Source organism: Orcinus orca, chromosome 18 (genome assembly GCF_937001465.1).
Source record: "Orcinus orca chromosome 18, mOrcOrc1.1, whole genome shotgun sequence".
Classification (NCBI taxonomy): Eukaryota; Metazoa; Chordata; class Mammalia; order Artiodactyla; family Delphinidae; genus Orcinus; species Orcinus orca.
The window spans coordinates 10,058,601-10,071,530 of record NC_064576.1 but is presented as its reverse complement, the minus strand read 5'-3'; the positions used below and the strand labels follow the sequence as shown (position 1 = coordinate 10,071,530).

Genomic DNA, 12,930 nt, shown 5'->3' with positions numbered 1-12,930 from the left:
GAGCCTGTGCTCCACAACGCTCGGAGAGGCCACAACAGTGAGAGGCCCGCATACCGCAAAAATAAAATAAAATAAATAAATAAATAAAATGATACTGCACCAAACTTTTGAGATGTCTAGGAGAAAAGCCAACAGACTTAATTTTTAATTTTCTTAAAGAAAAATACTACTGATAAGTGGTTATCCTACCTAACTGCAAATTCAGATTTAACTGCCATCTTAAGAACACAATATAACAATACAAATACATAAAATGCAAAAAAAAAACCCATAACAATGCAAACAATACCACTGTTTGTAATGAATACGATGGTGAGAAGTAAATGAAGCTGCTCCCTCTCCCGTTACCTATGGAAACGGCTGGGGCTGGTGTCATTCCCCATCTCCCACCCCCAGATCCCTGGGGGCTGTGTGGCTCTTGGGAGTTTTACAATCATCACAGGTGGGGAGATGCCAAGCCCAGAAGAGCTGGACATGCCTTATTGCTAAGTTAACTTTCAGTCTCGGGAAGGAAAGTTACCCCCACTGTTTTCTGTTCTTGAAGCTGTTCTATTTAGCTGTCCCCAAACTCTGCCATATCAGAAAAATGATGAGTCACAGGAAAAAGTGGTGGTATGATAAAATAATAATAATAAGAGAGGATGGGGAGTGGGTGGGTATGACCCAGTCCTGAGTGAGCATGGAGGTGTGGGCCCACCGGAGTCACCCTTGCACTGTGTCTTAGCAGAGTCGCAGGTTTGAGGGAACGGGTACTTTGAGATATACAACCTGAGCCCTGTGTTCAGCTGTCCAGGACAGGATGGAGGAGGGGCCCTTCCCAATCTACCCTTGGACACTATGGATAGTTTCATACAGATGTTCTAGGTATATAACTATGAATACCTAGAACATCAAAACAGTATAGCCTGTCCTAGAAGAGCTTGCAGTCCTGCCTAAGTCTTTTTGTAGAAAAAACATAAAGGGTTAAAAGTTATCTAATGCTCTTTTTAAAAAACACCTTTTGTAAAGAACAAAAAACATATATAAGTAGAGATGCTGATATAGGAACTCATGTCTCCATCACTCGGCTTCAACATTGACTCCTGAGCAGTCTGGCTTCAGCTAAATGCCAACATGCTTCCTGCTTCCTCTCAGATTATTTTGAGACAAATCCCAGACTTTATATACCATTTCATCCATAAATATTTCAGCATGTGTCTCTACAAGAAAGGGATTGTTTTTAACACATACGTTCGAGGCACTATTACACCTAACATTTTAACAATTTGTTAACAGAATTGAATGGACCTCCTGTTTATTTTTAATGATTGTTTTGACAGGCTTGCCTCGCTGGTCCCTTGAGTACAGGGAAGCAGAAGAACACAATGTAGTTGACGCTGGCTTTGAAGTGAGTTAAGACTCAAAGGTGAACCCAGTTCTGCCATAAATAGCTGTGTGATACTGGGTAAGTTACATAAACTCTGAGTCTTACATCTGAAAAACAGGGAAAGTAAGTCAACCTATCTTAAAGACTGTAACATAATTAAATGAGAAAAATACACACACACACATGCACACACGCACACATGCACACATGTGCCAGTAGATAGTCAATAAATGGCAACTATTATATTAACAGCAAACATCTGCCTTCCTAAGTAAAAATACTTCCTGCTGGGAACTCCCTATTACTCTTTACTAAAAAACCTTTTGAAACCACTAGGATGGTGACAGTTACCTGTCTGTCATGTCCCAGGGGTTGGCAAACTTTGCAAAGGATAGGGCAGTAAGTACTTTAGGCTCTAGAGGCCAGGAGGTCTCTGCTGAAACTCCTAACTCTGCAAAAACAAATGGATGTGCCTATGTTCCAATAAAACTTCATATATAGACACTGAAATGTGAATTTCATGTACCTTTTAATATGTCACCAAACACTATTCTTGTGGGATTTTTACCCCCAATCATTTAAAACCGGAAAAAGTCATTGTCAGCTTGGGGGCTGGATTTGGCTCATGGGCCCCTGTTTACCAACCCTGAGTGACCCCACTTCACCAGCCCCAGCAGACACAAAATCCTAAAGTAGTGGTCTGCCCTTCCTTACGAATAAGACATCAATTTACCGGAGGAATCCAAGTACAAGCATTAGTACATGAACAATAACATTAAGGCCTGGCAGGGGACTGAACCTAAGCTTTGAGAAATACTGTGGAAGAGACTCAAGGAAACCCAGGTACATCAGTGTCAGCTGAAATGGCCCTGCTTGAGCATTCCATAGGGATCACCCCTCTCACTTTCCCTTTTCTTCCCCTCTTCCCCCCAAATAGAAATTGACTGTGATATATAAAGAGAGTTCTACAGTCAGGAACTGACTTTATAACAGAAGTTGAATGCATAACACCGTTGCTGGGGCCAGCATGTATAAATGCTATGTAAGCTGAATGTACTGTATCCAATTTCCATTACAAAGCAATCTGGAAGGTATGATCTGACTTGGAGGGAATCAGAACCCAGATGAGTAGAGCTATACAGGGATTCTCCTAGAACTCTATCAGTGCACGGCTGCACTGCTACTAATAACCAGGCAATTCCCCCTCTCCCCTCCACACACACACAACTGGTCATTTCAACTCTGTTGTTTCCAACAACGACTTTCTCTGTAAGTATCAATGACGCAACAATGATAAAATAAGAACCTCACAATCCAGGTGCACATTCATGGCTACACATTTTACCAGTTTTCAAGGTTTTTCGCCAACAGGTTTAAAAAAAAAAATCATAAGTTTTTTCCCCTCCCCCTTCAATTTTGCTGGAAATAAAAACCACAAAAATCAATCACAACCGCTTCAGCACCAAGAGCAGAAGCTCTGGGTTACAGTACCCAACAAGGTGCTCCCTGAATACTGTGAACATTGAAGCACAAGCCTTTGTATTATTAAAAAAGCAATGGAGTTACAGACATCACTAAAAAGAGCTGACATCTTTGACCCACATTCCTTCAAAGCGATAAACTTATGTAAACCGACATTTTCCCATCTGTTAGAACACTGCTCAGCAGGACAGAAACACGAAGAAGATGCAAAATTAAGAAGGCAAAATGTCATGCTTACTTTCTCTAAGTGCTTTACAGTAGCCAAGGAAAGATAACAGAAAAAACAGGGCAGCCAGGAGGTCTGCACAGCCGACAACAGCAGCAACCTTAAAAGAAGGGGCAGAAGAAAAGATGTATGTAAAAAACATTTCAACAAAACTTTGGAAATACAAAAGCAATTCCTTAGAAATAGAAAACGAAAACCTTATCAGACTTGGCCATCTATTAAAACAATCCCTGCAACTGTGACGCTTCCCTGTGGTCTGATCTGACAACTGATTTTCTTTTCATTTTTGGTCTAGGACTTGGGTCAGCCGCTTCCACAGGAAGGCTGGGTTGGCTTGAACCCAGGGAGGGTTCTTTTGTGGGCCACACGCAGCCAGCGATGCCCACGGGCAGTGAAAGCCCGTCACTCAGCACGCTACGCCCACAGCTCCAGAGGCCTCTGCTCTAATCAGGTCCCCACGGCGAATTTTCAACTGGAAAATGGTATCAGCTCAAAGGGCATGATATTTAAAAAAGAAACCTTGATTGGAAACATGAAGGAAAGGTGGGAAGTCCATATTACAAGTCAGCAGGCAAAGAGAATAAGACACAGTGATAACGTTCAAAGCTGCCTCTGCCATCTTTTCCTCCCTTCAGACCAAAACCAATGAAGTGGGCTAACCTGGAAAGCAGAACGCTTCAAAAGTGGTTGATGAGTAAGATGAAAAAAGGAATGCAATTTCTACCATTTCTTCCCCACCCCTCATTTTCTACATCTGACGACTGCCCTTCCCTTCTCCACCTTAGTGACAATGAAGCAATATAAAATCTGTGCTTCATTTCTTTGAAGCTGATTATTCCAATAATTGCTTTCCAGATTTTCATGGCAACGAAAGACCCAGAATTCCACTCATGAGTATTGGTCTAGTTTACATGGCATTCTTGACTAACTAGCACCTGGATGGGACATATGTCAAACCTTTCACTGTGATTCTCTAGGTATCGCTTTAATGGCTGGGAAGTTCATCTTTTCTTAAAGTGAGATATATGATAAGTCAGACACAGAGTAAAGACTATCCTACAAATGGAGATGGGAGAGTATTCAATGAATATGAAAATTACTATATTTAAATATGATTCCCAGGTGCGTCTACAAGCAATAGCTAAAAGGAATGCCTTTTAGGAGCAGTTTCCTGCTACGCTGGTTAGATATGACGGTCTGAGGCAATCATCCATTCCGATGGTGAACTGCTGACGGAGGGGCACGTGGCAGCCCAGGGTGTCACACAATCACTAAGAAGATTGACAGCTGAGTCCAACCTGTGAATGCCACGCACATGAAACAACTTCCCGGGAAGGAAGCTAAGGACAAACAAAGGTTCAACAGATCTGGGCCAAGTATGCCAGCATGCCAGAGGGTTAAATGGTACAATTACTTCATGAAGGCAGTGAATATGTAATAAGACTTCTGGAATCCTCTGGCCTATAACTCACTCACTCAGAGACACAGTGAAATCGGGGATGCAGTGAGACCCAACACAGAGCCGGGCACACAGTGGGTGCTGGGTCACTGTCCGTTGCTGCGTGAATCCCAAAGATGCTTCTGTAAACACTGGGAGGTGCGGGGGTGGGGGGCGGAGGGGGGGCAGAAAGACAGAGGACACAGCAGCTCAGGGTGAAGCAGGTACGCACTCTGCAGCTCCGGGGTGAGTGATGGAGGGGGCGCCTGGTGCTCTGGGCCTCCCATCAGGACCAGAGATGGGTGGGAGCTGTGGCTCTCTACAGGGCCTGAGGATGGCGGGGAATCCCAAAGCCTTTCAGAGGATAAAGTGAGCAAAGCCAACCCAGAGAAGTGTATCCAAAAAGGTCCTTAGAGCAAGGGGGTCGAGGAAGCAGGGGCTGGGGGATATGGAGGGTCAGGGAACAAGGTTTCTTGAACTGAGTGAGGGGGAGGGAAGTGGTTTGGATAAACACCAGGAATAGGGGCCCAAAAGGCCAGCCTAAACCACTTGTTATCTGAGTGGCTGAGGTACATTAAAGACTCTCACTAACTTATATAATATTGTAAATCAACTAAACCTCAAAAAAAAAAAAAAAGACTCCCACTAAAATGAACTTTGAACATCATAAACTCATTTTAAAGCAAACAGTCTGCCTTTGGTTCACTGAAGATACTCCCAAGTCTTAAGCGATGTACGTCACATCGTCTGACATGAAGAAAAACAAGTTTTAAAAAGTATGGCAAGTGTTTCAGAGTAAAGAGTATTTAGTCCTTCAATGAATTTTTGGCATAGTAATTAAAGAGAGATTTCATAGAAAAAAAATTTTAAAGGCTACCCAAGGAGGCACTGAGTTTAACTGTTTGGGGAATGGGCATGGGTACGGAGAGATTTTATTTTTCTTTTCGGATATTTGCGTATGTCTTTTCAGGCAAAGTTATTTACAAAGGCTATTTTTTTTTCTTACAAATAACCTGAAGCACTCACATCAGAGTTTTCTAGAGAAGTCACTGCAACTCCCCCAATCCATACAGCAGGAGGTGGTGGCGTTTCCCCACAGGGAACAATTTGCACTGGGGCCATGGAAGGAATGAGGGGAAGGGGAAAGGGGGAATGTTTCACCATCCAATTCCTTCAGTGTTAAACTCTGGGTTTATTGGATGGGCAGGGTTATTAAGAAGACCCAAGCTTCCCTCTTTGATACCCGAATTCAAGCAATTTGAAATTTTCACCAATGCTTGGTGGAAAAGGAAAACCTACAATAACACTGGTGTCCTCAGGGAACTCCCTGGGGCCTCCATCCTGGTCTCTAAAGACAAGAGGCAAGGAAACCCCCTCTCTTAGCTCTTCTCCGTGCCTTGGTGATCCAACCCACAGCCCAGAGCACAGGGTGCTTCCTCAGTACTGGTCCAGAAAGCTCTGAGGAACTCTCCTTCCAGGGTTTCCTTGGGTGGGCCTGGTTTTTGCTCACTGTTAAAGTGGGTTAAATGTAGAGTGGGAAATAACAGCGGGGTATAGAGAGGATGAAAACAGAATACCGACTATTTGCCAAAACGAGGAAAGGTGAACATACAAATGATCTGTTTTAGAAATGCCATTTTTCCATGACCCATAACTTTTTCTTATAATTTGAGTTTGAATGGCTTTCATGGAAAGGAGGGAGAGGAGAGATGAAGACATTTTTCAAATATTCTCTTCTCTCCTATAGCTGGACCTCCCTTGGGTTAACATGTTCCCACACTGCATTTAGTTGGGGTGTGTGTGTGTGTGTGTGTGTGTGTGTGTGTACACATCCAGTTATACTTGTCAGCATTTCAAATTTTTCTATAAACTAACTTCTCATATTTAAAAGCAGAATTTTAGAAACATTTCTTTGGTTAACAATTCAAGTATTTCATTTTGCTTTCTAAGATTACACAAAATTAGACAAGGACCAAAACAGTAAATCAGTATTTTTGCCAGAAATTCCCTTATTTCTGATAAATGTGCACAACACTATTATTTAGACCATAAAGAGAACTTGCATGGAAACAAATTCTAATTTGATCACAAATCTATCTATCTATCTATCTATCTATCTATTGGTATTTATCATACCATAGTTCCCAATCCCTTAAGTCCTCTGAATTTGCAGAAGTAAAAAAATTATGAGACTTTTAAAAAAGCTTTCAAGTAGTAAGATATTAGAAGGAGGTTGTGAGAACAATCCTGCAATCCTTTTAATACCAAAGAACAGGTAGTTTAATAATATTAACAAAATCAGATGCTAAAGGCAGGAATTCCTCCCAATATTTTGAAACTGACTTCAAGATGCTCAATGCAACTGGTCAAAACGCAGGTATTTAAATACATACCGGATGCATAAATCTATTGTGGAGAAGCAAGAAGGTCCATGTGGTATTTTATACTAGGTACTTCACACTTACAGAACGAATAACTAAAATCAAACATGCTGACTTACATTTTCAAAGGGTTCCATGGCAGTGGGGTAGGGTGGTTCCTGAAAACCTCACAAGTGTTTGGTTAAATCCCAACAGAGTTTGCACTGAACACATTCAGCAGCGGCTCAACGGATTAAAAGCAGGAGCTGCCTGACTACATGGGCTGAGAAGCCAGGTGGGGAGAATTCAGGAGCAAGTCCCAGCAGGATGCGGGGACCCGCTTTCCAGGTCAACTCAAAGCACGCTGGCCTCTCCTGGGCTCAGATGACCAGATCTTAAGTTCTATCCCTGCATCCACCAGCTACGTGACTGACCTGGGTAAGTCCTTAATTTGTCCTCCCAGGCTGCCTCCTCTTCTGTAAAGTGGAAATTGTTATGCTGCCCCAGCTGATCCCGCGGAGTTTTGGTGACAATCAGATTAAGTATAAGAAAGTATTTAGGAAGTTATAAAGCTCTCAGCTAACATTGGAAAATTGCATCAGACCCAACCTGGAAGAAAAGTAATCTCAGACTCCGGTTTTTAGACCCCAAAGCTGGGCAAGACTCAACATTCATACCTTCACAATGTGGTCATATAAGGAAACAGAAAGTATCACCAGAGATCATACCACACGGTCATTATACAGTCTTCGCCCATAGGGGACCCTGTGTTTGCCCTAAGAGGGACCTGTTAGCCCTACAAATCATCGTTCCAAATGTCTGAAAGCTTGGGCTTTCTACAGCCATACGAGTATCCGAGGGAAGCCTGTTTTAGGGAATGAGCCGATACACGGACTGCCTGTCCTCCTTACACCAGTGCAGAGGCGGTGGGCGGATGATACTTACACACTCGGTGTGCACCGGGTGCACAGCAAACAGCAGGGCAGCCAGCAGGGACGACCTGGGGGCCAGGTTTAGCCTCCGGCCCTTACTCGTGTACTGCAGGCCCCCAAACAGCACGGAGAAGACGTCCACCAAGAGGATGGAGATGCCACTGTGCAGGAGGATGTTGACCACGTGGAAACTCAAGGGGTGGAAGCCTCCCGACAAATAGCAGTTCATCCTGCAGTGAAAGAAGGGTGTTCACACCAGAGGTCCAGAAGCACGTGAAACAAAATGAGAACCAGCTGGAGGAAAATCCTGGTGCATGAAAATACCAAAGGGAGAAGAGAAAGTGTGCAAGTTTGATAAAAGTAGCATCAAGATAAATAATGCCTGTCAAGCTAAGAAGGCTGAAGAAGAGGTAAGAACATAATTAACTGCAGAGCGGAAAATGTAGGATAAGGGCATCTCAGAGGAGTGGGACAGAAAATACTTGGAGAGGAAACGCGAAAGGAAAGCTGGACAGTTTTTTAGACGCAATAAAGGCAAGACTGTCTCCCAGGAAGATGTAACAGACCACACATTACTCAGGCTACCCCATAGGGACCTGGATTTAAGATAGTCGTGTGACTTGCTGATTCCCCCACCCCACCCGGTCCCCACCCCCCGCAAATACTCCTGGACAGTTTGTCCACTAGCCTTCCAGACAACGGAGCTACTTCCTTATAGTCAGGGATTCTTATTTCTGCTGCTTTTCAATCACCAGGGGTTCCAATTCATCACCTCCATGCTTCTTTGAGAGATCTACACACAGGTATCTAACGCATCCAAGAAACAGCTACACATGGGAACTTTTGTGAGATGAACAAATCTGTTTAATGCAAATAGCTCCCTGAGTAATGGGGGGTGGGGAGACTGTCTTAAGCTTCATTTTGGTTTTGCATATTGATGTGGTCACAGGAGGAGGATTTATACCTTAGCTTTTTATAATGAAAAAAAAAAATCACAATTTCATTAGATGCTACATGTTGCCTTGACATATTGTTTCCTCAGTATTAACTCACAAAGGGTCCCACCTCCAAGAACTGTGCAAAAACACGGACCACTTCACCAAGTTATCCTTGCCCAGACCCAGGCTAATCTTCTCAGTGTGGTTCCACTGTCAGTGTCTGCATCGCCAAAGCAGCATCACTCTAAAGCGATGCTTCCAACCTAACTCCTAATGGCTGGAATTAGCATGTATTTCTTGGAGACCCACATAGTGAGTGGCTTATACGTCCCTCCGGACCACTGACCCAGGAACCTTGTCACATACCACCTGGTACAACGTCAGGCACAAGCCTTGGATGCCCCTCCCATACAGCCGTCCTGTCACACCTCACCTGAAAACCAGCACCGTGAGGGGTCGGTAGGACTTGTGACTTGTGTTGCTGCTCAGCTGATTGCCCCAGAAGTCATGATGCCACAGGTCCCCGAGGGGCGTTTCTGCTCGGAGGTCCTGCAGGAACACACCAGAAGAGGGATCAGGGATCCTCCCTCACCCTGGGCAGAAGTCCTCTCTTCTCCATCTCTCCCACCAGTCCTGGGTCAAGCCACCGCCATCCTCACCCAGGACCCAGACGGGCCTCCTCGCGGGTGCGCTGCGCCCTCTGCCTGTTCTCCAGTAATCCCTCCAAGATGCAAATCGTGTCACCCCACCCACCCTCCCCTTCCAGGACAAAGCCGACTTCCTGACACGGACGCCAGTTTGCGGTGCCCTGGCTCCTGCTGAATTCTGCAGGCTCATCTCGCAGACTCTGTGCTCTGCTCCTGGCCTTCGTCTGGTCCCCACACGACTCCTGCTGCCACCCACCTCAAGGCTGTGCACACACAGGTCTCGGCCCAGACCGCCACCCCTCAGCTCCCCACAGCTCAGCTGCTTCTGCTCTTCGTATCTCGGCCACTGGGCTGCGACCTTCTTGAGCTGATGTGATTCCCTTCCCTTTGGGGCATCTTGCGCCTGTCCTCACAGCACCTGCTGCAGGGCAGTTTATAATCATGTGACCCCTATCTGTCTGCCCCACTGGACTGGGGCTCCTCGAGGCCTGGGCTTCCCTGCGTTTGGTGGGAGTACACAGAAGGTGCTCAATCTATGCGGAATGCATGAATGGACCATATAGCTAAGTGAGATCACTATCACTCTCTCTCATATCCAATACATAAGGTAATTTACCAAAAATATCCCAGTTCAAACATAAGAGTAAGCATATAGATTTTAAAGTTTCCCATTTTTGATCATGAGCTAAGCAGATAGTAAAATTACAGAAAAAACAATTTCCATCTAATTTTTAAGGATAAAAATTACTAAATATGTTAAAATGATACCTACCGTATAGGGTAGTTTAACTTGGTACTGAACTACAGATACTTTAAAATGAATCTTTTGTTCTTTTTACATTTAAATATGAAACTAGATTACTTAAACTGTGTTTAACAAGAAGAAAGGCACTTGCAGTAGGTATCAAAACTGAATGTTAATTTTTTCTTCACAGCACAATTAAACAGGAACGTTTTAGGATCTAGAAATTATGATGTAATAAGCACTGCATGGTGTAGCAGTCAAGATTCTTCACTGCAGTAACTAAAACAACTCTGATTAACTTAAGTGAAGAAAGGAACGCCTTAAAAAAGATCACAAGGCCCAACGACTCCCAGGTGGGCTGGAAAACCTAGTTTGGGGCTGTGCAGCCCGAAGGGCACCAACAAATCAGACCGCCGTACATCTTGCTGAGGCTGCCTGGCTGCCCGCAGACCCCTCTTCTCTGTGTGACTAGCCCCTGGCTCCAACAGGTGGGTGTATCTGATAGGAGCGCCTTTGCCTGGGTCTGCATCCAAACTGGACAGTCTTTGCAGCTCACAAGTATTTGAAGATGGAGAAGGCCCCAAATGCAAGAAGTGTGTCACATCATGGGCAGCCCAAGAGAGCAACCAGTGTCCAACACACACTGGCATTCAGTGAGTATTTGTTACTTAGGAGCTTAATGACTCAAAGGGAAAAGCTTGGGGACAGGCAGCAGAGGTGAGCTGGTCACCTGACACCCACTTTGAGGGTGAATTTCACTTCCATTGGGTATCAGCTTCAGAGGCCTTGAGTGTCTGGACCTCCCTCTAAGAGTTGATTTGATATTTCATGAAGGTCGTGGGATCCACCCACTAACTTAGGTTACTCCATTACCATGCTGGAAGTCCATGTACTTTTGCATTGTCCCAGAAGTACCTGCTCAGTTGTGAAGGAATTGAGCAGAAGATCTTTCCCTCCATTTGAGCAGAAAATGAACACCAGCAAAGCTCTAAATATTTGATTAGGTGTAGCCTACACACAGCAGGGCGCGCCACAGGAAGAAAGGTTAATTTTTCCTCCTAATGATTTATGGAAAAGATGTGTCATGTCTGAAATTCTTGCTAACTCCACGGTCTCAAAGAAAATCATCATCTCAATGAAAAAAGGCAACTCAACACTACAAGGAAGCATCTGGAAAACAGTCTTCAACACCAATAAAATCCAGTAACAGCCTGTTTCACATTACTGTAGGCATGGTGCCAATGAACAGAGGAGGGCCTTTCATTAAACAGGAAAGGCAAAAAAGGGGGCTAGCAAGTTAACAAAGGGGCACAGTGTGATGCTCTAGAAAACACTGCCAAGACAATGTGCGGTAGGGCCACAAAATGGCTTCATCTGCCTTTCCTCACAGGAAGGAAAGAGAATTACAACCTCATACCTGGGCATCTGATGTACGACATAGCTCCTGTCTCCCCTGCCTCGCTCACCAAAGTTCTTCAACATGGGTCCTGAGTTAATACTTTATATATCCTCTACTTTATTAGAGTGGAAGAGTCAAGAAACTCTCAACAAATGGAATTTTAAACATAAAGGCATAGCCTCATATGCCTGTTAGAAAAGCAATTCTAATAGCTATTAAGCCACCCATGTGACATAGTTGCTTAGAGCTACACACTTCTTTTTGTTTTAAGCACTGTTTCAAAAAGAACTGAAACAGAAACATCTGCAGTAAACTGCTGGGTGAACTTGAGGGAAATTACAAGCGAAGAACTTGGATTCAAAATAAACATCAACAAGGCTGGAGTCTGCTGTCGAAATCCAGAAAATCAGAAAATCATTTAGAGTACGTTACAAATAAAATATCTGCAAAACAGTCATCTCCTTCCCCCTCACCCTCTCTTCCCCGGCCCACAGAATACCTGTTTGTTACATAGAGAATTTTTCTCAATACTTTCAATATGAAAACGACTCTTTCCGAATTTGGGAAATCCATGACTTCAAACTTTTAGGAGCATTTAAGGGCAGTGTTACAAAGAGATGCTACAACTTCACCTACTAGAGAAAGAGATTAGTAAACTCCTTCAAGTTCTCTTCTCCCGTTAAGGCGCACACAGAGTATGTGCTGAGCGGTGAGACTGTCACAAAGGCTCTAACCTGTGCTGTTTCCACGTACTTTCTCCTCTGGGCTCTCCCTGCCTCCAAGTTTCTTGCTCTGATTTTCTTTTAGCTTGCTGAAACCTTTTTTCTTCCCTGCCCACAAACCTATTTCTTCTTCCCTACCTCTAGTCAGCGAGTGAAGGAGAATATCATTTTCCCCGTGCCTACCGGTGAGCAAAACTGGCTGGGATTTTGCAAACTCAGCAAAGCTGAGTCTCCGAACATGAAATGAGCAGGAACTGCAGCTTCTGCGGGCAGCAAAATCCTGGTCCTCCGCAGCAGTCAGCAGGCTGTCCTGATGCTCTCAGCGAAGGACAAAGAAGCCAGCTCGCTGCCTGCTGCCGAGGATGCACCTTCGTTCGGCAGGGGAAAAACGCATGATTTGTGTGTGTGTGTGTGTGTGAGGGGAAACTGTTCTGGCCTAGAGTTCTGGAAATCTGTCACAAAACCTGAAATAGTCTGCAATGCCCCGCAAAACCCTGGCCTTGTCATCTTAGAGTAATGGTCTCTCTGATACGTGCGTGGACTGGGGCCTCATGTAGGGCACACAGCCAGGGTAAAGCTTGAGGTTAGGCAGGGCTTGGAGACCCTGCTGCCAGTGATAAAAGGGGCCCTAAATCAAGGAGATGCTCTCTAAAAGAGATGGGAAATCCAGAGCAC

General features: G+C 44.5%; 1 protein-coding gene across 6 annotated transcripts in view; it reads right to left on the bottom strand.

The window, feature by feature from the left end:
* TMTC4 (transmembrane O-mannosyltransferase targeting cadherins 4) overlaps positions 1–12,930 on the bottom strand; it is a 62,325-nt gene that overhangs the window by 43,535 nt on the left and 5,860 nt on the right. For 5 of the 6 annotated variants that reach the window (XM_004273626.3, XM_033435086.2, XM_049701170.1 and 2 more), the window contains 3 exons: positions 9,176–9,291; positions 7,818–8,034; positions 3,087–3,174 (listed from right to left, as the gene is read on the bottom strand). In XM_004273626.3, the coding sequence (XP_004273674.1) occupies positions 3,087–3,174; positions 7,818–8,034; positions 9,176–9,291 (421 nt within the window). The remainder of the gene's footprint in view (positions 1–3,086; positions 3,175–7,817; positions 8,035–9,175; positions 9,292–12,930) is intronic. The other variant, XM_033435084.2, reaches the window with a different exon arrangement.